The sequence below is a fragment of the Hipposideros armiger genome, unplaced genomic scaffold (genome assembly GCF_001890085.2).
Source record: "Hipposideros armiger isolate ML-2016 unplaced genomic scaffold, ASM189008v1 scaffold_596, whole genome shotgun sequence".
In the NCBI taxonomy this organism is placed as follows: domain Eukaryota; kingdom Metazoa; phylum Chordata; class Mammalia; order Chiroptera; family Hipposideridae; genus Hipposideros; species Hipposideros armiger.
The window spans coordinates 997,479-1,025,155 of NW_017731946.1; the positions used below are offsets into that span (position 1 = coordinate 997,479).

The window sequence follows — 27,677 nt, forward strand, 5'->3', positions numbered from 1 at the left end:
GTCAGTTATTCCAGTAAAAGAGCTGGGAGAGAAAGAGAACAGAAAGTGTGGAGATGAGGTCAGTTAGTTGGGGGCAGACCATATGCTCTGGAATGTGATGCTACTCTTCAATATCTCAGATTTTTTAGTAAAGTTACTAAACTTTCGGAGTGTTGATGGGAGTGGATTTGTGTGGGAAGAGCCAAAGAACTTCGGCTCTGGTCCAGTCAGCACTGATAAAACCTAATCAGAGCACTGTCACTGTAAGAACTTTCTCTGCAGTTGTCTTGATTTTTGTTTTCTAGTCCCTAAAACAAAGTTATGTAATTAAAAATTATACAAAGCCCAACTGTCCATGACCATTTTCTTGTTTGTTCTTCCCTCTTTCATGAAAACCCACACAGAGAAATCACATCTGAGGTTTAGGACAGAGTATTTATTTTCATTCTGAGCCAGGAAGGGAAGGATTAAGCAGACACTTAGTTATCACACTAAATGTTTGCCATCGGCTGAAGAAAAGCAGGATTATTCTATTTCTCCAGCCCCAAAGAAGCAGACTATTTGGATTCCATTATTTCACACAGCACCTATTGGTTTTAACTCTTTCTTAGGCTTGGTGTTCACCAGAGATTCATACGTATTTGTGTTCATTACCTGACACTGATACTGCAAACCTGACTTATGCCAAGTAAAATTTATTTTCCTCGCGAGTTTAATTTTGAGGTTTTTAATATTTTGGTCATGTCTTAAGCACTTCATTATTCTTAAGGACAGTATTTTCCCATCAAAAGTGCAAAAGTAATTTAAGTAATTACTCAGTCCAGTTAATGTGGTTGCAATTACAGCCACTGTTGTTTTCTTTTACTAAATGGATTTGTCTCTATTTTGAAAGTTCCATTATTTGTTATGATTTGAGTAGAGGTGACAAACACATACCCTGAAGAGTAAAGAAACATATGGTACTTGTTGCTCAGTTTGGAAGTTTGATGGAAGTCTGTTTGACTCATTTTCTCTTCCTGTGGCTGGAACATTGCTTGAGAATATGAATGTAATTTGACATGTAAAGGAAATCCAGGTGAAATTAGAATGATTAAATGGAGAAAGGCTGAAAGCTCCGAATATGTGTCATTTTATGTTGTTAATGTACCTGCCAGCATTGAACTTCACTGTTTTTTACTTTACTGAGGGACCACGTAGACCCTCAACAGACTATCTATATTAACTAAAATTGTTTATTGCAAGGGATTTGATCATTTTCATACATTTCAGTAATATTGCTAGCCTGTGATTATAGAGTTTTTGGTAGTTTTCAGGGCATGTTTGAATATTTTCTGTGGTGTTCTTACAATTAATTGATGAGGTATGCAGGAAAGGTAATATACACCATTTTTCAAGGTATGAAATTGAGGCCTAGGGAAATTAAGTTGGTATATTCAATATTGCTTGTCTAGTAATTGGTAGACATGAAATTGGGATTCTGATCTTGGCACTCCTAGACCCGTGCTCTTTCAAGTATTTCATGCTTCCTTGTTTAATTTTGCTGCTTTCTTTGCAGTAGTAGAGCATTGCTGAGCAAATTCTAAGCTCCAGGAAAGTAGAAGAGGAGTCTATTTTTTTTTACTACTGTATATTCTGTGATTAATAAATAATTGTTGAATGAATAAATAAATGAACTATAGTCATTTCAAAATTTTAGTAACCACACTTCTGGATTTGATATTTATTTATTTTTATTTATTTATTTAATTTTATTTAAAGCATCATTTAATGACTTGTATTTGTACTAACACTCAGCAGAGAATTTGCTTTATTTCTTTTTTCAATTATTCTCTAATGAAAATGTCATTTTAAATTCCAGTCATATGTAAAACCTATTTAAGTCCGCTTCAGTAGCCAGACATTCTGTCCTACCAAATATCCTGGGTAGAAAACCAAGGGGAGAACTCCTGGCAAAAGGTACCAGGAAATAGCCTTTCCTTAAGTCATTTCCTCCTGGGGGTTCTTAATATCACGCCAAAGCATAGAATAACTGCAGTTTGTAAAGTTTTAGCCAGAACACTCCCCACATTACACTGTGCAGCAGAGCTGGGCTGTGTAAATGTGCAATAGGCTTTACGTGACATCTGTTGCTTCTGGAGTTTCATTAGTTGCATTTTGAAAACCAGTTGTAATAAGGAAAGGGAAAATGTCCATAGTTAGTGTTCATGCTATATTTCAATGAGGGACTTTTCTAGGTTGCATTCTGTATCTGGACTTTTATTTTTACCTTTTCTCCTGATATATTTTGTAAATATTTAAACATACATATTTTGATTTTTTTTAAGAAAAGAGAAGATCTCTTTGACCAGCCAAGAGCTTTTGGGTTAAAAATAATATGGCACACAATAAAATAACCTAGAAACTCTCATCAGGAATTAAAGTGACCAGAGGGTGGGTTAATGTGCTGAAAGCTTACAATGTTCTGTTCTCTCAGTATGCTCTTTGGTAACCAGCTCCTAAATCATCTATATCAGATGAAAACACATCATACCTCTCATTCGCTTTTTGAAAAAGAGCCACCTTTTGAGGTAAAGTCAACATACCACGAAATTCATCCTCTTAGTATGTACAGTTCAGTATTTTAAACATGTATTCACAGTGTTGTGCAACCACCACCACTGTCTAATTAGAGGACATTTTCATCACTGCAGAAAGAAATGCTGTATCCATTACCCCTCATTTTCCCATTCTCCCAGCCTGTGTCTAAAACTAATCTACTTTCTGTTTCTATATTTTGCCTATTCTGAACATTTCACATGAAGAGCATCATACCATGAACATGCAGCTTTAGTGACTGACCTCTCATATCTTTCTTGGATATGGCACAGCCCCGAACCTGAACCTGGCTTTCTAAAATCCCAAGACCTATGTCAGAACTTGTCAAAGGCCCCTTTGGACATCTCATTCCCCAATTTTTCCTTTTAAAGTTTTTGTCGGCCTATTATTTCCAACAGGTATTCTTGCCGCAGGTAGTGGTGATGTTGCCACAGATTGTGATCTAAAAACGTGCCCTGGGATAGAGCTGTCTGCATAGAGATAGCTCTGAATCATGTAAAATAAAGACAAGCCCAGAGAATGGATCCTTTCCAGGGAGCTTGCAGATAGGTTGAATGGTGACAATTTCCTGGAGATGGCTTCTTGGGGATGCCAAACCCATTCTTCCCTCTCCATTGCCTCTTAGGTTGCCAGTTTTCAGTTACCATAGTTACCAAGGTCATTCGTTTTTAAGGCTACCACAAAACTGAGTAGAGGGTGAAGCGACTGGGGCAAGTTACAATGCTACAGGACTCATAGCTCTTACTGTAATTCAGATATTTTTGTTAAATAAAGGTTCCCCTAATTGATGCAAGCTTTTGATTAAATCCCCCAATTCTGAAAATTTTGAATTTGATATTTTTTTTGCAGTGTTTTCACTGTTTTCATGGAGGAACAGATCTTTGGAGGATCTTATATACCATTCTGAAAGTGCTTCTTACCCCTCAATCACTTTTACCTTTCTTTTTCATTTCCTCCAACATTGGGAGTTGATTTTTCTTCTTTTTATAATGCATAAAAATAATTATATTATGCATATTAATTTTACATAGAGGTCTTTATTTGTGTAAACCACTTTATTCCTTTTCCTTCCTTTTGTATCATTTTACCCTATCGTTACCCACAGTTTTCCCATGTTAACAACGTGGTGTATATGATTTTATTGTTTTCTCCATGCTTATACCATTACATATGAACATATATACACATACATTCATACAGAATAACAAACAGGTAGAGGTGGTTTTATCATTGTTTTTCAAAAAACTGGATCACACTTATTACATATATTTTTCTACATACTATTTTTCTCATTCATGAATATGTCATGTAATTCATTTACAATGACTGAATAGTATTCCATGTTGTCATTATACCATAATTTATTTGAGCCATTTCCCCAATAATGGGCATTCACCTTTTTAGCTTTTTGGTGTCTTTTTTTTCCTTGGTGAACTACTCAGAGCCTCCCTTCGGAAGATAAAATGACTTGGATCATGGTGATGAAGCTGTCTAAGTAACTGATTTATTAGCACTGATAATTCTGTATCAAAATGCTCTAAACACGTACCCAAATTTGCTAAGTGTAGAAAACTTATGCACCAATCCAAAACCCTAACGTTATTCTTTCTTCCTAGTTTTGTGTTTTTAACATGGTATTTCTCTTAGCTCAAAAGCGAGCTCTGCAAGACTATGAAGCTAAGAATATCAGAGCAAGTGTTGAAGTTTTGCCTGGATTATTATTCATCAGGCAACTATCCAATGGGGGATTTGAGGGGAGGGAGTCTAATTAGACGTCTGAAATCAGGGGAAGTCTCCTCTCCTCTTTTCCTAACATTTTCTACTCCTATCAGTAATGGAACCCTAAATGTTTTCATTATATTCTTCAAAAGGCTTTTCTAGTGCCTTCAGAGTCATGAACCCACCTCTGTGGATTACTGACTGTACATTACTATGCAGTTTGGAGTGGGAGCCGGTGCTTATATGTGTAAATGTGGATGGGTGAATGGCTTAGATGTACTTGAGAATTGTATCTTTATCATCCCTCTGTTATGTTGTTGGACAGTATTTCTCCATCTGGGGTCTGAGGGACCATAGATGTATTCTGGGGATCCAAGAATTCTCTATAAGAATTTCTTAAATGCTTTCATTTCAATGATAATAAAAATAATTAAATTTAAGCCTACTCTCAATAACCATCTTATAACAAGTACCAATTTGGATTTTTGGTGCTTGTATTTGAATTTATATTTATGATTATGTTGCTGCTAAGCTATACTGCTTAGACTGTTAAAAAATTATTCAAGAAGGCAATTTAGATGATACAAGCTTTAATTAACATTTCATTGAGTGAACAGTCTCCTTTAGGAGACTACAAAATGGAGCAGAAAACAAAAAGCTTCTGTAGGATGAAGAATAAAGAACAGGGAAGAGACACATAGAAAGTATCTGATTAGCTAGGCCCAAACCTTGTTTGGGGTAAAAAAGAAATAAAAAACTAAGGATAGAGCCCAAAGTTGGCTTGGAATATAAAGAGTGGCTGGCTGGGTACACTGCATTTTCGGTCAAGCAGAGTATTTACAGGGGCATGAAAGTTATCAAAGTTTCAGTTTGCTGACCTGGCATCCTGGACAGGAGCCCTCCATCTTGGGCTTACAAAGTTATTTCAACAGACGTTTGCCAGCCTTCAAGAAAGGAACATATGGGGCTGGCCGAGTGGCGCGATGGTTAAGAACTGGCTTGGGATGCCAGAGGGCCCCGGTTCGGATCTCACATATGAGGGCCAGTGACACTGCCCTCTACAGCTAAGATGCTGAACAACAGCTCAACCTGGAGCTGGGCTGCTGTGAGTCGCCGGCGACGGCGTAGGCTGCAGCCCCTGTGGCAGTGGGTTGCCATGGGCTACCGTGTGTAGCCAGCAGCCAGCGTGAGTGGCCAGCAGCCGCAGTGAGCAGCCGTCCAGAAGCCGGCGACTGATGTGCCTTACCTGGGAAGAGCGCAATGATGGTGCCAACTTGGGCCAGTGAAGCAACGTCCTCCACAACTAGACTGAAGAACAAAAGGACAGCAACTTGTCTGCTCCCCTTCCTCCAATTCCCCAGCACTGTTCCCATACCCCCAATTCCCCAATAAAAATCTTTTAAAAAAATCATTTACAAAAAAAAGAAAGGAACATATGTATTTTTCTCAATTGCAGAACAAAGTATGTGCTGGCGTTTTGTACAAAGGACGTCTTTGTGGCAATTCAAGTAGGGAAAATGGTGACTGACTCGTTCAGTTGGAATATATGGTAGTATAAAGCTCCCCAAATACAGAAGAGCTTGTGCCTCAGGAGTTAACACCACATTCATGGTGTTTTAACAGAACAATGTTAATACTAATGCATTAATACAATTCATTTAAATTTTATTACTTTTGTAATGTTATTTCTAGTTAATTTGTATATATTAATTTTATAGTTGTGTTTGACCTATAGGCATAAAGGAGTTTATATCTAATTTTATATATACCTGCATAATTTTCTTCCTGTGAAAAAGCCTGTAAAGTTCTTCAGCTTGCGAAATGCTGCTTTAGAGTACCTGAGTTCTAGCTGTTTGTATCACATTCCTAGAAAAACAGCAAGGCTCCATAGCAGAATTTCTTAACATTTTTTTGTGTGCCAAGGATACCTTTGGCAATCTGGTGAATCCTATAGGGGCCTTCTCAGAATAATGTTTTGGTACTTAACATAAATAACACAGAATCACAAAAGAAAGCAATGTTATTAAAATTTAGTTATCAAAATATTAGAAATATAAATTCATGATATAGTTATACATGATATAGAAATGATGATATCTACCAGTAGGTCAATAAGTATAATTATATAACAGGGATGAGCAGAAATAATATTTTGAAATGTTTACAATAACTCCATGTTGATATGAAAATAGCTATGATATCTAATTTCTTTTTCTATTATACTTGGTTGCTTACCTTGATCATTTAAGTATGCTAAATTTCAGTTGGAGGTTAATGGAAATAGAGACGCTGTTTTTCTCCCATCCAGGTAATTCACAGACAACAAAAATTCTATGTATGGGCCCATAGGGGTCTTTGTATTACAATTAGGACACATACTCTAGAGGAAAAGCTTATTTTTTTGTACCCAGAAGAGGTCTGAGGCCTGCCTAAGCTGCTGCATTAGGAATTTGCTTACTCCAGAATTTACTGTCATCATGACCCTGGATGGCATCCGTTGTGTGCTCTGCTGGACACCAGTGTTACCTCACTGTTCAAGTCCAGTTGGTTGCCCTCTCCTATATATTAAATCATATTCTTCAGGCTTAAAGAACAGTTAAGAGGTTCAGACATGGGCTTCTGGTTAACATCAACATCTAAGCAAGAACAAGTGAAGCACTTAAGTAATTATTGTGTGCTTGTGCGGTTAGCATGGTAGCATTCTCGTAAAGAGACCTGCACAATTGAGAGGGAGAAAAGAAATTCGAAAATAGAAATGGACTCTCTCTTTTTCTTTTTTCTCCCTGCTCTCCTTTCCTTCCTCTCCATTCCATCTTAGATGACTTTCTCCTTAGGATGTATTGGGTTCCTCCCAGAGAGAGCAAACAATCGTTTGCAGGGCTAGGCTTTTCAAAGGAGTAATGGAACAGTGTCTGGTTCGCTCTCCTTTGGCTACAATCCCATTTCCCCCCCTCTCAGAGATTTTTTGGGCAAGGCTTCCTAACCCTGTCTCCAAAATGAATCCTGTGATATCCCACAGGTGACATGCGTTCCCACAGGTAATGTGCCTATAACACATTAATACAGAAAATGAGCATCCGAGTTAAACAGTCATGTCAAAAGAAGCTGTGGCTCAAACTTTTCTTTTCCATATTCATTATCACAATTTTCTCTTCAGGAAGAACAACAGCCCAATGCCCTTGATCTATATAGAGAAAAAAACAACAAAAACAACAACAACAAAAAACCCAGTAGCATGCTGATAACAGCATTGCAAAAATAATCCTGATCAAATTCAAGCACAAAAATTATCTTTCAAGAGTCAAATTCTCAGATAAAAGTTAAAAAAAAAACCACCCTGTAATTTACTTCACTTTTTGGTTCTGAAAGAAAATTGGCACTCTATTCTTTTGCCTGAATCATTCAATTTGCTGACTGTCTCAGGGTTTTGGTCTTTGTACGATTTTGTGTTGAGAACAAAAAAACCATCAGTAGGAATCTGTTTGCTGTTACTTATGCCTTTGGAGAATATGCCTTTTCACTTACTTGTAGTTGAAATAAGTATGGTAATAAGTTTTCAAGACAAAAGCTTTGCATCAGTTCACATTGATGCAAAGCATTCGTTGTCTTTTAGTGTTAGCTTAATTTATTCTCCTATTTTGCTGCTCTGTGTCATTAATTTAATATTTACATGTGGTGTGTGAATTGACTTACAATACTTGTTTATAATTACATTAATTGGTATAAACTCATTATGATGATATTGAGCCTTGAGACATCTCAATTTCCAAGAGCCTAGATTAATATTCTGAGAAGAACCTTTTGTTCATAAGCAGCTATTTATTGGGTTCCAAGCTCTGAAGTTTGGTTATCTAGTCTTTAAAGATGGGTCAGATAGAAATCCTGTCTCCAAGTAGCCAAGTAACTGCTTGGAGACATGAACATATTATTTATAACTTGAGAAATTCTACAAGAGAAGTTCATAAATGAAAAAAAAACCCACATGATCCATTCTAATTCTTATTTCTTTTTTTTTTTTTAAGATTTTTATTGGGGAATTGGGGGGATGGGAACAGAGCTGGGAAATTGGGAGAAGGGGAACAGACAAGTTGCTGTCCTTTTGTTCTTCAGTCTAGTTGTGGAGGACGTTGCTTCACTGGCCCAAGTTGGCACCATCATTGCGCTCTTCCCAGGCGAGGCAGATCAGTTGCCGGCTTCTGGACGGCCGCTCACAGCGGCTGCTGGCCGCTCACTCTGGCTGCTGGCTACACATGGTAGCCCACGGCAACCCACTGCCACAGGAGCTGCAGACTATGCCGTCGCCAGCGACTCAAGGCAGCCCAGCTCCAGGTTGAGCTGTTGTTCAGCATCTTAGCTGTAGAGAGCAGTGTCACTGGCCATCATGTGGGATCCGAACTGGGGCCCTCTTGCGTCCCAAGCCAGCTCTTAACCACCACGCCACTTGGCCGGCCCTCAGGTTCTTTTTTAAAGCATTTTTTTTCTGGTCCTTCTTGTAGTAGAGTTTAAACTTGCTCTCATAATTGAGAGTTGGGTTGCTCTCTGTATTGTTTGCACAGAGGAGTTTTGATATTAGCTAGTTTTTAATTAAAATATCCTACTTCATTAGTTTTAAGATATCACCTGGAGAAAGCAAAGGCTTTATAGAGCAATATGTTAAATCTTACTTTAAATATTTAATTCATCATCATTAAAATACATATTCCAAAAATTTCCAGTTATAGGAAAAATTACAATGCCCCCAGAAACAAAATTGTTTCAACATTCCCCTCTTGTATTTTTTTGTGTTGGGTATTCCATGCCTTCCACTTTATTCTTTAGATCTCCACCAATCTAGGTTATCATTATACCTGCTCCATTTAAACTTGGGCATTCTCATTAATTTTGACTCTGATTCTTTGCTCTTCCAACTCTATACATTCATTTCCATTTTTAAGCTTCCCATGTTTCTCTTTTTTAGCTTTATTATTGCGGAGCCTTCTGGTCCAGTTACTTCCATCTCTATCCTAACATGAAAATGCCAGGGAATGGAGAAATTCAATTTTTCGAGGCCAGGTTTCACCCAGAGTCCTTTTTTTTTCTTGGCTATCTGACAAGTGAATTGAAATTATCTACTAGAATTTGTAACAAGTAAGAGAAAAATATTTAAAGTATTAAAGATATGTTAATATCTTCTTGATAAAGATGGCACACATTTCTTATTGCCCAACAAATGTCTTCAGTTACAAATTGACCAAATTTCTCCAATCTATCCATAGTGGAGATACAGTATAGCCATTAATATCTTGTTGAGAAACTTCCTATATATCAAGGAATCAAAATGACTGACCCATAATGGATTGGCCTTACTATGTGTGCTATGATTTAGAAGCACACATAAGGGAGCAAACATGTTAGCATAATAGTTGGAACACTGACATTAGAACGTTTTCTCTCTTGGCTAAACTAGGGAGAGAAGGGCAGGTATGGGCTCCTCACCAGTCGTGAGTGTGGGCAGTTTCCCTGGAGAAATGTGAGTTTCCACGCTGGAGTTGAAACGCAGTGAGCAGACACATCTGGTTTCCCAGAAGAGTCACTTCTTTCATGCCATGTTTGAGTGGGTGGACAAGGCCAGGGATGCTTGTGTGTTTGGTTATCTCTGTCTCTGACACCTTAAAGTCATATAAAAAGACAGAAGTCCTCTAACTGAACTGGAGTCCCCAACAGCTTTTAAACTGATCACCTTTATCTCTTACCTAATGTTATGGAGAAATCCTGGGACTGCTGCTCAAATATTCCTGTGTGGAGAGTTACAGAGGTTCCTGGAGGGAGGACTCCCTCTCTAATCATCTGCTGGCTTCATAAACTGCTGACCTTGTAGTTGCGTGGGGCCCTGAGTATAGAGGAACTCCACACTTTGTTCAGTGCTCTGCTGTCACCTTGTTGAGGTTATTAACAGTAATATAAATAAATATAAATATGATGAATAATATAATGTAAATAAAGTAATATAAAAATAATTTTGAACAAGAGGCCCATATTTTCATTTTACCCTGGGTGCCCCAAATTATGTAGTCATTCTGCTCTTGGGTTTTACTGTTTAACTAATGAAACTTTGAATTTTGATCCTATATACTGGGGTTGCCAAAAAATGTATACACATTTTAAGAGATGTTATCTATACTCAAGCAGTAGTTCGCCATAATCAGAAGGGTTTGGACTCTGATGGTCACCACTATGAGCACCTCTTGTAACTGCAGAAGTCAAAAGTGACTTGTATTAATCTTTTGTTATTTATATATATTAATACAGTTTCTTCTTTTCTTAAAATGTGTATGCTTTTTTTGGCACCCTCTGTATATTCGTGAGTAATTTTTCCCTCTACAAATGAACTCATCTTGGAATACAGAGCAAAAAGACAGAATGAAAGCTTAATGCCTCTGCCTAAATTTTCCTACCTGCGTAACATGGATACAAATATCTCTCCTTTTCAGTACACAGAGATTTTGTGAATCACAAATGAGATATTAATAATAATAGCAAACATTTTTATAGCTTATCATATGTGCTAATGATAGGCATTGTCTAAACATCATTTGATTAACACAATACCTCTATAACATAGATATTATTGTCTCCATTTTGCAGATAAGAAACTGGTCAACAGAGAAGTTTGGTATTTGATTAAAAACAAAGGCTATATACATATAGAATAAAAAAGGCAGGAATTGAATCAGACTGTGGGGACACCATACTATCGGGTTGTTGGAAAAGTCATGACATATTTTTCTATGTTTTTCGTTGCAAAAATGCGTCATGACTTTTCTCACAACCCCAATATGTATGGGAAAGATGTTTCACAGACTTGAAAGTGCCATACAAATTTAAGTTATTGTTATTATTCAATCATTCATAATTCTAGGATAGATCATTATATGGGGAAAAGACGTGTAGTTCTTTTACAATTAATGAAAAATGATAGATTAGAATGTGACAACTGAAATATTACATCTTATTTAGTTTTATGGAATATGGATAATTAATTTACATTAAAATATTGACCACTCACTGTGTTAGAACATTGCCACGGTAGATATTTGTTGAATGAATGAATTACATCAGGTTATGAGGTTTTAGCTACCATTAAACACCTTAGAATAAAGTAGTATGGGTGTTTGTATATGATGATAGGAGAGAATGTTATATATATATATATATATATATTTTAATATTTAATATTTAATAGAAATACATATATATATATATATATATATATATATATATATATAATTAGGGTGTGAAATCTTGAAGAAGCTTGTCAAAAGAGTTTACCAAGAGACTTGAGGCTGCATTAAAAATGTAAATTTTGGAACATATATGTAATTATATAGAAAATATTAAACCCAAACCTCATGCTTCTAGAAACAGTAGGCTCCTAACTGGTAATTTACGCAGCAATGAACTAGGTACCTACTTTTCTTTTTGCATAAATTAGCAAGACACTGGCTTACCTATGCTTTGATTATATGTGTAAAGACTTTTTACAAATGTACCAATTGACTCATTAAGAAAATGTGCCTTACTTTTGTCTTTTTGATTTCTTCTATGAGAAATAAAATAGTTACCATGTTTGGATACAAAGATGTTCACAGAGTTAGTTAAGGAGCCAGGCTCTTCACAGAGAGGCCCTGTCTTTAGCTTTCTGGTTCGTATCTCTTTGTAACCCTCTTCCGGGTCTCCTAAGAACATGCTATCTTTTCAGGTTGGTTTTTCCCAGAAATCATGCTGGCAAAATGTTACTTTTCATGTGAGTTATCTAGAATAGAGAATGACCTTCATTATTCCATTCTGCTGATGTAGTCTTGACCTGGGTTGACTTGGGGGTGCAGTCAGGAATAGACACGAAGCCTTTCCATTCCAGTTGGTTTCTCAGTGCGGATAGGTAACTTATTTTTAATAGCAGATTCATTGTTTTCTTTGAAAAGGTTTAGTTTCTACCAATCTTGGAGAAGCAGCTCTAATGCTGGAATCCAAAAAAAATTCATCAAAATATTTTCTAATGAATGAAGTAAATTTACAATTTTTCAAATGGAGTAGTATCTTAGACAGAATGATGCAGTGGGAAAAAATAAGCTAGGGGATCAGAAAGGCCTGGTTTCAATCTCAACTATGCAACTTAAAATGTGTGTAATCTTGAGTACTTTCTCACCCACCTTGAGTCTGTCTCATCATCTTCAAAATGGGATTAAAAACAGTTTTTTCATAGGATTGTGGGAGGATTAAATAAAGTGCTATACATGAAGTATCTAGCAAACACCCAGCCTAGAAGTTACTCAAGGATCTTTCATCTATTTCCTTATCTTTAAATTGTTTGATTTGACTATAAAACAATAAGTGGAAAAGAAATTTTAAATATATTTTATATTTTAAAAAACTTGAATAGATATTAATGGATTACTTAGGTTTTTACTGCGAAGTAAATTTATCTCATTCTATCCTCTCTCTGAATTGAATATTTTTCTTGCTGAAGATACTAATTCTGTTGAAACATCAGTTGAACATCAGCCTTATGAAGGTATTGTGCTAAGTTCTTTATCTCCATTTACAAATTTGATCATAAAACCCTATGATTAATATTATTATTATTATTATTATTATTATTATTATTTTGATTTCATGCATTAGGAGGTTTTAAAGCTTAAGTAATTTCCTCAAGGTCACACGGCCTTGTGGGTGCTTGAGATTGGACCCAGGTCCAACATAGTTTCCTGGCTTGTCTTTCTTCCTCTTGGAGTAAGCTAGCTTTTACCTTGATAGTTTACAGTGTTTGCTCCTATTCTTGTCAGCTACAATGATTATTGTTACCCCCACTCTCCTCAGAGCTCTGCAGCACCCTAGCATATAGGTTCTCATTGATTCATCCTTCTCCAACCTTTGTAACTTGTAAGCACATCCTCCTTTCTTCTCTGTTTATGGTGAAGTCACGTACTAAAAGCTGTCGAGCATGCATAAGAGTAACAGAACGTATGCCTTGCAGACAATAGGGAGGACAGCTCTCCTCTTTTACTTCCAGCTGCTGCACTATATAGTCCGGGGGGCCGAAGACAGGAATCAATTTGGTGGAGGAAACAGAATGGGATGACTCCCTATGCCCCGGGAAGTTCTAGGGAACAGATTATTAAGAACAATAGTAGCAATATTAGCCATTAATATCAGGGCCTGCAGGTCTCAGATACACTGGCTTTTTTATATGTACTTCCATCTTGTTCAATAAGAAACCTTTTAGTGTAAAGACTTTGTTCCTCATTCATTCAGGGATTGACTATTGGGTGTGTACTATTTGGTATCCCAGTGGTTTCTAGTGACAAGACAAAGTCCCTACTGTGATGTGGGAGAATACTGGGAATAAACAAATAAATAAACAAGATCCTATCAGATAGTCCTAATGCTATAATGAAAATAAAACAGGAAGATGTTACAAAGGGACACAGGAGAACTTGGGATGGGATGCTTATGGCAACATTTGCTCTCTCCTGAGAAGGCTGGTTCCCTGAAGCAGCCTCTACTGTGGCTCCCTACCCCTGCAGGGCGAATGACGCACCATGATTGATCTAGCGAGGAGAAGAGAGTTCTTCCCTTTGATGCTCTTATTTAATGGCTGTGAATCCTCAGTAAACAGGAAATGATGGCAACTTAAATATTATAATAGGAACAGTGAAGACAGAATGCAACAAGCAAAGTGCCTGAGCACGAATATGAATTATTAAAAAATCAAAAGACTGGGTCAAATTGCTTCTTGGAACCTGAATTTTATATTTATGCTGCTTAAATATTTAGTTCTGGTCTATTACTTAGAGGAGGAATTCACCTTAAAAACTAATAGTACTTCATTTGTGCTAATGAGAATAGATTTATTGTGATGTTAGTCTTTCCTCAAGGAGGCATGCCTGCTTCTTTGGTTCTTGTTGAGCATTAGGTTATGACTTTGTGTATCAATGCCAAACACCATTTGCTTGTTTTCAATCTCCCCCGACTAGACTATAAGCTCCATAAGTGCAGGCACTTTGTGCTACATGGTATACTTTACTCTGCCTCATGAGCAATACTTGGAATAGAATAGGAGCTCAATAAATATTTGTTGAATGAGCAGTGAGGAAGATCCCATCTGCCTCTGTGGAACTCATGGGGCCCAACCCATAGTGGTATAAATCCAAGTGAGAAGATGCCTTTAACTATAATGTTTGGATTATGGGGACAAGTGTTGGAGGAAAGGTCCTTGGATTTGGGGTGGAATGACTTGCTGTTACTGTTTATTAGCTGCACAAATCTTTGCAGGAAATTACTGAACCTTGTTTCCTCAGCTGTGAAACAGTAACTTGCTAAGAGGGCAAATGAGCTGATGTATGTGAAAGGGCCGAGGAACAATAGTTGTTCTGTAAATAATGAAGATAAAAATATGCAGATACAAGTGATGAATGTGAGATGGCTCCAAACAGTTGAACCATAAAAAGGCTAGAATTTAACCTAAGGGGGAGGGAATAAAAGATATCATCTGGGAAGCAGCAACAAAATTACAGATAGACTGGATGAGAGGAATGAAAAATGAAAATTTGTTAAAAAGGCCAGCTCTGTCATGAACTTTCTTCCCAAACCACTGGAAAGGCTGTGTACACAGAACTTTCTTTTACAACCCCATCAAATTCTCAGGATCTGGAAGAGAAAAACAAAATGTCATCCACAAGAGAGTCCTGTGAAGCAAATTTATGAGTTAAAATGAGTCAATTTAGGTAAATTACGACAAACCAACTGTGCTCTGATAAAATATTGCCCCTTGATGCAATGGAATTCTTACTAGTAGCCCTTCAATTAAATGTGCAGTTGTACATAGGAAGTCAACAAAGTTACCAAAGTTTCCTGTTATGTTATTAGACAAAAAATAGCAAAGTACTTTAGAAAGTTGATGCTTCATTATTTTTAATTTGAGAAGTTCTTTCCTGTCAAGTAACAATGTTGTGTGATATAATCATTATGGTTTAGATACTGTTTGCTTCTATTTAAAAACAAATTTTTATTTGATTTTAAGGGGTTTTTACAAGAACCCACTGTTGAAATAAATTCTGTGTAAGTCTAAATCAAATACAAATATTTAGTAGATTGCCCCAATTGAAAATGAGATCATTTGTAATTAAGGAGGACAGAGAATGTGAGTGTTGTAAAAATAATTAATGTAAAAAGTGCAGAAATGTCTAGTAAGTGAACCAGCATGTTTTGTTTGTTTTTTCTCTTAATCACTACCAAACTGGTTTTCTAAATAAGATTGGCTATTGGTATCATTATTTTTTTTTTACTTTAATAATTTTTTTATTTTTCATTACAGTTGACATATAATATTATATTATTTTCAGGTGTACAACATAGTGATTAGATATCTACATAACTTATGAAATGATCATCCTGATAAATCTAGTACATATCCAACACCATACATAGTTATGACAATATTACTGACTATATTCTTTTTGCTATACTTTACATCCTCATGACTCTTTTGTAACTACCAATTTGTACTTACCCTTATCCTTTTTCACCCACTCCCCAACCCTCCTCCCATTCAGCAACCATCAAAATGTTCTCTGTATCTATGAATCTTTTCTGTTTTGTTTGTTTGTTTATTTTGTTCTTTCGATTCCACATATAAGTGAAATCATATGGCATTTGTCTTTCTCTATCTGACTTACTCCACTCAGCTCTATACCCTCTAAGTCCATCCTTGTTGTTGCAGATGGCAAGATTTCATCCTTTTTATGACTGTGTTATATTCTATTGTATATATGTACCACCTACAATTTGTCCATTCATCCATTGATGGACACCCAGGTTGCCTCCATATCTTGACTATTGTAAATAATGCTGCAATGAATATGTAGATGCACATGTCCCACTGAAGTAGTGTTTTGGGTTTCTTAGGATAAGTACCCAGAAGTGGGATTACTGGGTCTTTCTTTGTCTCTTGTTATAGCCTTTGTTTTTAAGTCTATTTTGTCTGGTATAAGTATTGCTACTGTAGCTTTTTGTTTTATTTTGTCTCCATTTTTATGAAATATCTTTTCCCATCCCTTTACTTTTAGTCCGTGTGTGTCTTTGTTTCTGAAGTGAGTCTCTTGTAGGCAGCATGTGTAAGGGTCTTTCTGTCTTATCCATTCAGACACCTTATCTTTTGATTGGAACATTTAATCCATTCACATTTAAAATAATTGTTAATAGACATATAGTTATTGACATTTTATTATTCATCTTTTTTGTCTTTATTTTTTTTCCTTCTTTTTCTTAAAGAAGTTCCTTTAACATTTCTTGTAATATTGGTTTGGTGGTGATGAACTCTAGCATTTTCTTGTCAGGGAAGCCCTTTATCTGTCCTTAGATTCTAATTGATAGCTTTGCTGGGTAATCTTGCTTTTCATCACTTCAAATATTCCATGCCAATCCTTTCTGGCCTGTAAAGTTTCTGTTGAGAAGTCAGCTGACAGTCTTCTCAGAGCTCCCTTGTAAGTAATTAATTGCTTCTCTCTTGCTGCTTTAAAAATTCTATATTTGTCTTTAAGCTTTGGCATTTTGATTATGATGTGTCTTGGTATGGGCCTCTTTGGGTTCATCTTCTTTGAGACTGTCTGTGCTTTCTGAGCTTGTATGTCTATTTCCTTGTCCAGGTTGGGGAAGTTTTCCATCATTATTTCTCCAAATAGGTTTTCAATTTCCTGCTCTCTCTCTCTTCTCCTTCTGATGCCCCTATGATGTGAATGTTGGTCCATGTGATGTTGTCCCAGAAGCCCCTTAAACTATCCTCATTTTTTTTTAATTCTTTTTTCTTTTTGCTGTTCTAAGTGGGTGTTTTCTGCTGCTTTATCTTCTAAATTGTTGATTTGATCTTCTGCTTCATCTAATCTACTTTTGATTCCCTCTCATATATTCTTTATTTCAGATATTGTATTCTTCCTTTTCTTTCTTTTTTTTTTTTTTTTTAGCTGAGCCATCCGCCACCTTTTGGCAGCTAAGTGGCAACTCAGCTTGAGCCAGGAATCAAACCGGTAACAATGTTCCTCAGAGCTTGCACTCTCGAGTGAGCTCTTAACCAACTGAGCCACTCGGCTGGCCCCTTATTCTTCATTTCTGACTGTTTTTTGTTGTTGTTTTTTTTTTTTATGTTTCCTATCACTTTGTTGAAGTTCTCACTGATAGCATTGAGTAGTGTTATACCCAATGTTTTGAATTCTGCGTATGGTAGATTGCTTGTCTCCATTTTGTTTAGTTCTTTTTCTGGAGCTTTGGTCAGTTCTTTCATTTGGGACGTTTCTTTGTCTCTCTATTGTGGCTGCCTTCCTGTGTTTGTTTCTATGTATTAGGTAGAACTGCTATATCTCCTTGTCTTAGTAGAGACACCTTATGTGGTAGGTATACTGTGGGGCCCAGTGGCACAGTGTCCCTGGTCACCTGAGCCAGGTGCTCCAGGTGTGTCCCTTGTGTGGGTTGTGTGTGCCCTCCTCTTGTACTTGAGCCTTGGTTGCTATTTGCATGCCAATGGAAGAGACTGACCCTCGGGCTGATTTTTCACTAAGGACTGGCCATGAATACAGTGGAGGAGTTGTTGTGCAGGGGCTGACCCTACAGAGCAGGATTCACTTTAGCAGGGCTCTGGTGCCTGCCCAGTCTATCCTTTGGGTATGCTAACCTTAGCGGCAGCCACATGGTGCTACAGCTTGGTCTGAAATTGGCCACCAGGCGTTCTGGCCCACTGGCCTGCTGGGGATGAGCCCTGCCACAGGCCAAGTTTCATAGCAGACTGTGCCCTCCCTGGGGCCACCTGAAATGAGCCGCAAAGCAATCTGCAAATGGCCACCACCTGCATTAAGCTTGGAGGTGCTTTGAGAGGCCAAGCCATGAACTGAGGCGAGCTCTCACTACTAGTGCCAGGCTTAGGGCTGCTCAGCAATAACTGTGGGGCATGCCAAGTCCAGATGCTGCTTGTTTGGGTCTTGTGAACCTTTGAGAGATTTTAAGAAAGTCCACAGCATGAGCCAAGAGAAGCTGTTTGTATGGAAAAGCCACTGAAAGCGGCTTGGATATGCCCACAAGTTGGATGGGGCAGGGTCTCAGGGAATCACGAGGGAAAAGTGAACAATGTTAGCCAGGTCAATGCAGACTCAGATATAGCAGCTGCCTATGTCTGCACACCAGAACAGGAAAGGGCTCAACAAAGGAGTAATGGATTCTGCCAGTACTTTTGTCTAGGAGGTGGCTGCCCCTCCAACCCACCCTGAAGCCAGACAATTCATTTTCTCTGTGTATGTCCCTGGCATATTTTAAGCTGATGCCCAAGCTCTAGAGATCAGTACTAGCAATTCCATTAGTGAGTCCGTGCATGGGCCCTTTAAGAGGAGCGCCTGGGACTCCAGCTCTCCTCCATCTTTCTCAGCCACAATCCTCACTAGTTTTCACAGCCAGAAGTTATGAGGACTTCTCTTCCCAGCACTACAACCCTGGGTTGTGGAGCCTTGTGTGGGGCTGGGATCCCTCACTTCTTCAGGGGGACCTCTGCAGCTGAGATATCCGTCCTGATTTTTAACCACCACATGGATGTGGGTGTGAAACCAGCCCTGTCCATGTCTCTGCCCCTCCAGCAGTCTCAAGGTGGCTTCTCCTGTATATCCTTAGTTGTATGATCTGTTCAGCTAAACTTCAGGCAATTCTCAATGATGGTTGTTCTGTAGCTTGGGTGTATTAATAATCTTGATGTGGTCATGAGAAGAGGCAAGCACAGCGTTTATCTACTCTGCCACCTTGACTGGAAATCCAGGTATCATCATTTTAAGATCAGCTACTCAGAACATTTGATTGAGTGTACATTAGTTTAGAAAAGTAAACCATTTATTCTTGTTAATTTTTGCATTAAAAAAGCATATGAATACAAATTTCTGACTCCACATTATCTAATCTTAGAAGTAGAAAAAACAGAATGTATCATAATTTCCAAATGAACATACAGAAAACTCTTATACAGACCATCTTTCCTTCCTAATTCTAGTGTCTAGAAATATTAGCAGTGTGATATGAGTAGAAAAACCCCCAATTTGATCTAGAAATTATTGAGTCAGATTAAGAAAACAAAACAAATTCAATGACTTATCTCAACTCCTAGCAGCATTTTATTTTCATATGTTAACTTTTTCTCAAATTGGAACCTGTCTTATAATCAATGCCTACTCTGAAAATTTGTTATTTGTTATTAAATCATGTCTTATTAGCAATGGTGTTTTAGAATTAAGGAGTTAATAAGAATAAATATTTCTGTTTTACCAGAGATACATTACATCAAGAAGCATATTTTTTCTTCAGATCTATTTCTAACTTTACCTTTCTATTCCCGCATTTGAAGTAATGCTTATTTAAGAGAAGACATACAATTTGAGTATGATACCAATGTGAATGCTATCATTAATTACTTCATTGTATCTTTTACACATTCTTGCATAGCACCTCTGACTTCTATTATACTTTCTATTAGACTCAGTAAGAAGTTCTCTGGAAAGAAAAACAAACTTTCCCCTCTTTTCTCTACCCTATGAAAACCAAGTTAGATGGAATAGCAACAATAAATGAGTCCATTTCTAAATGTACCCTTTCCTTTCCCCACAGAGAAGTGGCTCTGCATGGTGCACAGTGTGTAGCTGGCTTATGAAAACTGATTGCCCCTGATGAGAATGTGCAAAATACAACACTAGAATTATGTTTCAAAGACAATTCTAGGAAAAGGTAATATTTGACAGCCATGCTGAGGCAGAAGGGATGATAGGAAATTTACACAGTTACTTGAATATTGAAGATTTGAGGTCACGAGTCTTAAAGAGTAATTTCCTTTTATATTTGTGGTCTATGAGCAAATTCTTAGCAAAGTTTAAAGTCTTCTACCCAGAATCAAGTTTTTCAATGGTTTTGTGACATGTCATTATGATTCTTAGTGCTTTTAGTTATTTTTCTCTAACAGTAGTACATACACTCCCTGCCAATCCAGACCTTATATCTTTCAAGCAGCAAAATGAGCTCTTCCTCGTCATTACAAATTCCCTAATCATTCACCCTACATTAAATTCTTGCTGTTTTGAATTTCTTTGGTGTTTGCTGTGCGAAAAAATGGGAAGATGCTGTCCTAAGAAAGAGAAGACCTGTGTATCAGTCTCACTTGTGTTAATGAGGATGTATCCTTCTGCAAATCACTTTTTGTCTATTTGCCTACCTATCTATTTGTCCATCCAGTCTTCCATCCATTCATCATCGTTCTACCTATCTACCTACCTACCTACCTACCTACCTACCTACTTTCCTATGAGAGCCTTCGTTTCTTCATTTGCAACAAGAGGATATGCATTATATTTTTAAGATTAAATTTTATAATGTGTCAGTGCTTTGGAAAACTTTAGAAAACCATTATACAAATATAAGATATTATTACTTATGTCTATACCAATTATTTTGAGACTAATTTTTAAGGTTTCATACTATTGTATTAATCATTTTCTGAGTATAGGTTCTTTTTTCCCAAGGGAAGCTGTTTTTAGAGGGGGAAATATCTTTTTCTTTTTTTTTTTGCACAACTCACACTCACAACCAAAGTGCAATTTTCCTCATTATATTGTACTTTTCAAATGATCTCTTAAAATTCACTGTTTTCTGTTTTCTTTGGCTAGGTAAGATGAATGAGGCTTTTGGTCATCTCATTGTTTCAAATTTGGTTTATCATTAAGTATATAAACCCCAAAGCTGATGACTCCTAAAGAAAATAACCTAATTTAAAATGAATTATAACATGTGGTCAGTATACATGGGTGTATTATCTGTGAATAAAAATGCAGATCCTGTGTTATATCATTATATGCTTTTTAGCCTGTTTTTCTCAAAGAGTGTTAGGAATTATCTTCTTTGATAAGTGTTTTTAACATAATAACCCCCTCTGCATTCATCTAACATGACTGCAAATGGAAGTTACTCAGAAGATATAGGTTTGAAGATCTGGAATTTCCACATAATAACTATGTTCTTCTGGGCAGATGTCTTAGCCTTCCTGAAATTGAGTTTGCTCATGTATGATATAGTTATGATATCACTTTACTGGGTTGTGAAAATGACATAATTGTGAATGAGGCAATCTGAGTACCTGTTATGGTGTCTGACACAAGGCTGGTTATCGGCAAATGTTTTCTTCAGATTGAAATTTCCACAAATGAATTTGTATTTTTGATGGAGAAAATTTTACTCTCAGCTTTTATAAGCAAGTGTCTCTCTTGTAACACCATACTTACAATCATATCATTTTGAAATGTAAGTTTTTCTCTGTCTGTAATGTTCTACCACACTGAAATGTGTATTGACTTCCCTCACTAAATGACTTGAGTATCATATTCATGAAACTTGCCCAGAACTCCCTACCTGACCACTCACCAAAGTCGAATTCATGTATATATGTGTCTATTTGTATTCTGTCTGCATATTTTAATGTGGACTTTTTTTCTTGTGTCTAATTTTTTTCTCCCATTTTTGTATCTTGAGCTTGATGAGGTAAAAAATACCGTGTGCCCTTAAATTTTTTTGCCGTGTCTATTCTAGGGTTTAGCATACAGAGAAATTCTGCATGTCATTGCTTGCCTTTCAAAGTGGGAACAATGTTTTGATCATGCCACACTGAGTTCAGCAGGTTTTGGATGATCAATAAATATTATATAACAATGGGGAATTGTGTCTTGAAGTGTAAGACTCTTGAGCTAATGGCTAAAATCTGGTCATTTGGGGGAAAGAATCCCTGTAGGGCAGGGGTGGTTTTCAGAGAGGTTTGAAAGAAATGTGAGGTTAAGAAGTGTACTTAGACATAGACTGCAGAAGACCATGACCAGATATTTGTGGTGATCTATCTGAATGAATGAATCAATCAGAAAAGGAGGTTGGGAATCTTTCTGTGATAGGATGTATTTATTTATTCTGTATTACAGACTAAAGGGTTAGTTTGGCAATTTGATCAGAGAGGCAACCTTCTTTTTTAACGTTATCATTAAAATGGACTTGGCCTCTGGTTTGGCGAGGTTTTTCTCTTCGCTTTTTTGACTGGGAGTTATACAGTGATCTGAAGAGATGTTTCCTTTCTGGTTGAACTTCTTTCCCTTCTCGCTCTTCCTCTCCAAAAGAATTAAAATTAGTATTTCCACTACATGTCTAAAGCCTGAAGAGTCTGCTTTTAAATAGTAACTTGCTTAAACAATGACCAAAATTTCAATTCTTGTTATTAATAATAAAAGTAATAATCTTTATATAAATCAATAAGAGAATACAGAATTTTAAAAAAGAAAAAGATGTCTCCTAAAATCCCATCATCTGGAATCATATTAATATTTTGATTTATATCAGACCAACCATGAACGTTTATGGGATGAAGAAGGAAAGGCTGTGGAGGTGGTAGGGCCCGGGAGAAGAACCAGCTATGAAAGAAAATGAAATCTGAGGCTCTGAACTGACTCTGAACTGGTGACATAGTCAGGACTTGGAAATCCTTGCATAATCATGTTTCTAAAAACAGTACCATGGTATACAAATTGTTTTGTGACTTGTTATTGTTATATATTATATTGTAACCATCATTCTATATGATTAAATAGTCAAAGCATCTTCCAGATAGCTAAGTTAAGTATTCTATTGTATGTTCCATAATATTTTAAACCAATTCCCTTTGTTGAATGCTTAGATGACTTCTATCTTCTAAAAAATTGTAAACTATGCAGTGATAAAGATCCCTGTAGTTAAATCCATGTTCACAATCACAATTATTTCCTTAGGATAACTTTTTAGAAATGATATTACAGTTTCAAAGGATATGCATTTGTAAAAGGTTTTGGATACATAGTGCCTTGCCCAGCTGTGATCCAAAACAGTGATCGCCTATTTATATGCCCACCAGCTAGGTGTGAGTGTATTTTTCCACACATTTTCCCAGGACCCAAATGCTCTTCCTCTGTGAATATAAGTAGCTTGATTTCATTATCATACACATTCACATGCGTGCAGGCACAAAGACATATATGTATGTATATATGTGTCTGTAGATCATGCTTATTTAAAGAACATATTTTATGAACACATTAACCCATCATATCAAATGAGTTTGTGAACATGTAATTGTGATGTGTCTGCTTCTAAATGGAATTATCTTGACTTCTCAGGTGCCTGTGTGAACATCACCCACAGCCAGTGTCAGATGCTGCCCTACCACACCACGCTAATACCTCTCTCCTCAATTGTCAAAAACACGGAAATGGAGAAGCTCCTCAAATTCTTCACGTACCTCCATCGCCTCAGTTGCTATCAACATATCATGCTTTTTGGCTGTAGCCTGGTCTTCCCTGAGTGCATCGATGATGGTGATGACAGGTATTTTGGAACCAAAATCACTTAGTGATAAGAGTCGATTGTAGCAGAAGTGTCTGAGAAGAACAAAATTATCCCAAGCTACCACGTTTGGTTTTTGTTGTTGTTAAAGGAGAAAAAAAGAAAATAAGAAAAAAAAACCCACACCAGTCATAGCCAGTTGTAATCCTTTTAAGCTACAAAACTTTTGAAAAGCTGGACTAATTTTATTTATGGGAATAAATTATTCAGGATGTTAGACTGATGCTATCAGCTGGGATACTCAGTAGCTAAGCTATTTCAGTGAGGGTCTGGCAGAAGACAGACAGCATACTCAAAGGCGTGATTGAAAAGAGTTTATTGAAAGGACTATTTATGGAGGTGTGGTTAGGATTAAGAGAACAAGTAAGTGATGGGAGGCACCAGGGTCTCAGGATAGGGGGAGGCAGTTCCACCACCCATGCTTTGAAGGGACAAAAGGGGGAGAGCTGTAGATGGGGGTGAGGGGTCTCCTGACAGGCCACGTGCTGCAACCCCAGGAGGAGCACAGCCACTGCCCACCCTTTAAGTCCTGCAGGGAGAGAGAAGAAGAATTAAAGACCCTGACCTCACTCTCCTCCTGCCCTCCCATCTGCCAGGGTTTCCTGCCAACTGAACTCACCAACAACCATTGGGCATGCAATTAATTTGAGCTCAAAAGATAAGGTCCAAAATCTCATCTAAATATCATCAGCTCAAAAGTCCCGTATCTCATCCCCTAAATTAGGTATGGATGAGATGCTGGGTAATTTTCATGGTCAGCACTGGAACTCAACAGGGCAAGGAGGGTGAAGGACAGAGGCAGAGGGACAAAGAGAGGCTATGCAGCACAATATTGAATAGGATTAGAAATAATTTTCAATAAGAGTAAATTAAAGTATGTCATGGACTATTTGAAATCCTAAATACACATGTTTTCAAAGCATGTGCTAAAATACATTATCACATATAACATCAATTATTCTCTGAATTAAAATGTTAGGAAGTTTTCAGAATAGTAATGTTAGAGTGAATTGCATTTTCAATTTTAAGATTGCATGTTATTTGTACTAATTTAATTAATGTGCAAAATGTGTTTTTAATAGAGCAAAACCATTTACTATTTTAACTGGAAAATGCCTGCATTGCCGTAGAATAAAGACTAGGTAGAATAGAAACAATAGAGTCTGAATTGTAGAAGTAAGTAAAGAATTATTAGCAGATGCAGCATTCAGGAAAACGTTTTGCTGGAAAGAACCATTTGCAGAGGGTGCTTTCATAGTAGAAAGAGAGAGAAGCTCTGGTAGGTCTTTCCTAATGGGGATCAAACTATGGAGGGTAGTGAAGAGGCCCCCTGTGTTCCTAGAATGGTGGCAGTATGACAGGGTGATCATGTTAGTTTCCTAGGGCTGTAGTTACAAATTACTACAAGCTGATGGCTTAAACAACAGCATTTTATTCTCTCACAGTTCTGGAAGCTAGAAGTTCCAAATCTGGCATGTTCCTTCTGGGGCTTGCCAAGGGAAAACTCATTTCCTTCTTTTGCCAGTTCCTGGTGACTGCAGGCATTCCTTGATGTGTGGCCGTGTCACTCTAGTCTCTGCTTCCATCTCCACGTGCTTTCTCTTCAGCGTGTTTGTGTCATCTCTTCTGTCTCTTATGAGGACACATGTCATTGGATTTAGAGTCCATCCTGACACCTAAGATAACCTTATTATCTCAAAGTCCTTAACCTAATTACATCCACACAGACCTTTTTTTCCAAATAAGGTCACATTCGAGGTCCCAGAGGTTGGGACATGGACATATCTTTGGGGCGGGGGGTGCGGGGAGAGCACCACTGGACGCACTGCAGTGACTGAGAAAGCAGCAGGCTGTGGAGCCACACATCTGTCTCAGCCTTTTCATCTGTAAAATGGAGATAATAGTTGTATTTACTTTACCAAGTTCACGTGAGGATTAACTGCTAGAGAGAGCTTGGAACAGTGCCTTTGCTTTTAAGAACAGCTCAGTAGATGTCAGCAATAGTTATCAAGTAGTGGATTGAAAAGAACAGGATGTACTAATAAAATTGAGAGCACAAAAAGTATTTATAACATATGCTAAGTATTGAAGGGTTGGGGAAAAAAATGTAGAATACTATATGGATTAATAGAAAATTAGGTAGAGCACTCAAGGCTGCTGGACCTGGATTCTATTATGTTTCTGACTACTTTCAAACAATTTCAGTTACATCTCTTTGCTTTAATTTTTCTATGGGCTCCTTTGTGTGCATAAATAAGATAATGAAAGAGAGTGCATTCAGCTTCCAGGAAACTCTTATTTCATTTTGATCATCCTTCTTATAATAATTTAATCTCTACTCTCAGTTAAATTAGTTGCAAAATTCTAGTTAAGCTGCTCATGGTCTTCAGGGTACTTTTAGGTGAAATTTGTTTTCCTCCTGACCTGGTTTATCCTGAGAAATGCTCTCATGTGAGAGTTTTCCATTTTCTGTTATAATGGATAATGATTCATAGTCAGTTTTCAGGTGTCCTTGGGGGACTTATCCTATTTTTCGTCATTACATTTATTATCATATTTAATTTTATAATTACACTTTCAGCCAAGTTGGTTCCTACTGTCATGTATGATGTGCATGGGACCTTCAAGCTAAATTTAATATGCAAAATAAGTTGAGAAAAGTAAAAAGTATTATGGGAAACAATTCTAAAGTTGAACATATTTTTCTTACATTGCACAATTGTATATACGTTTATACTAACTTTCTCTACTATTTAAATAATGGAGAATAACATATATTCTATCCTAGAGAAAATAGCTACTTAGTAACACTTAAAATTTAACTTAGGGCCAGCTGAGTGGCGCGTTGGTTAGGAGTTGGCTTGGAACGTCAGCTCTGAGCATCAGGGCCCCGGCTGGGATCCCACATGAGGGCCAGTGATGCTGTGCCCTGTACAGCTAAGATGGTGAACAACAGCTCAACCTGGAGCTGGGCTGCCGTGAGTCACTTGGTGATGGCGTAGGCTGCAGTGGGGCTGGCCGGTAGCTGGCACGCGCTTTCTTGAGCTGCCATGAGTTGCTATGAGCAGCCGTCCAATGGCCAGTGAGCGACTGCCTTGCCTGGGAATAGTGCAATGATAATACCAACATGGGCCAGTGAAATGACATCCTCCCCAACTAGACTGAAGAACAAAAGGACAGCAACTTGTCTGTTCCCCTTCCCCTGATTCCCCAATGCTGTTCCTCTCCCCCAATTCCCTAATAAAATCTTTAAAAAAAATTAACTTGAAAAGATATAGTGGGATGTATAAATGTTAGTTTTTAACTTGATTCCTTTGAGATCTCATTAAAACTATATTATATAACAATGAACTTTAACAATGTCTACTTTAGACTAGGTTGCACTTAATAAATGTGTGTATCATATACTAGAACATAGGACGATTGAAGTGGAGTATTATTTATATGGATTCTGTGAAATGTACCTCAAAATACTGAGATTTAGCTGATAAACCATTTGGGTTGACACCAAAAAGTTGTGAGTTAGAGGAAGAGCTTAAAAATATCAGCAAGTAGTTAGAGGTGAATTCACAATTCCTGGGCAAGTGTTATAGAATAACAAAAGTTTCTAGATGACTTTTGATACACAAGGTACACTGAGATCTCTGTGTTTGAAAGAGGTAGCCGGTATTGCAGCCCTGTGCTTTTGATGTATAACTATCTTCTTTTCCCACCTTGTTGCATAATAGGCCTATAACTTGATCAAAGCTGGAAGGAGGTTAATTTAGCCTGGAAAGTCAAGCCTTGGCTTTGCTTCTAGAAGACACCCAGGAGGCCCTGCTTGTTGTCATCACCCTACTCACATCTTCTAAAACTTTGCAGAGAAACTCTGCTTATGAAATGAGGCCTTAACATTAAACACTTGACATGTTTTGCTATCCATCTTT

General features: G+C 37.3%; 1 protein-coding gene across 3 annotated transcripts in view; it reads left to right on the top strand.

The window, feature by feature from the left end:
* The window catches only part of CORIN (corin, serine peptidase), a 166,782-nt gene that overhangs the window by 46,063 nt on the left and 93,042 nt on the right, over positions 1–27,677 (top strand). For all 3 annotated transcript variants that reach the window (XM_019624614.1, XM_019624615.1, XM_019624613.1), the window contains exon 4: positions 23,526–23,733. In XM_019624614.1, the coding sequence (XP_019480159.1) occupies positions 23,526–23,733 (208 nt within the window). The remainder of the gene's footprint in view (positions 1–23,525; positions 23,734–27,677) is intronic.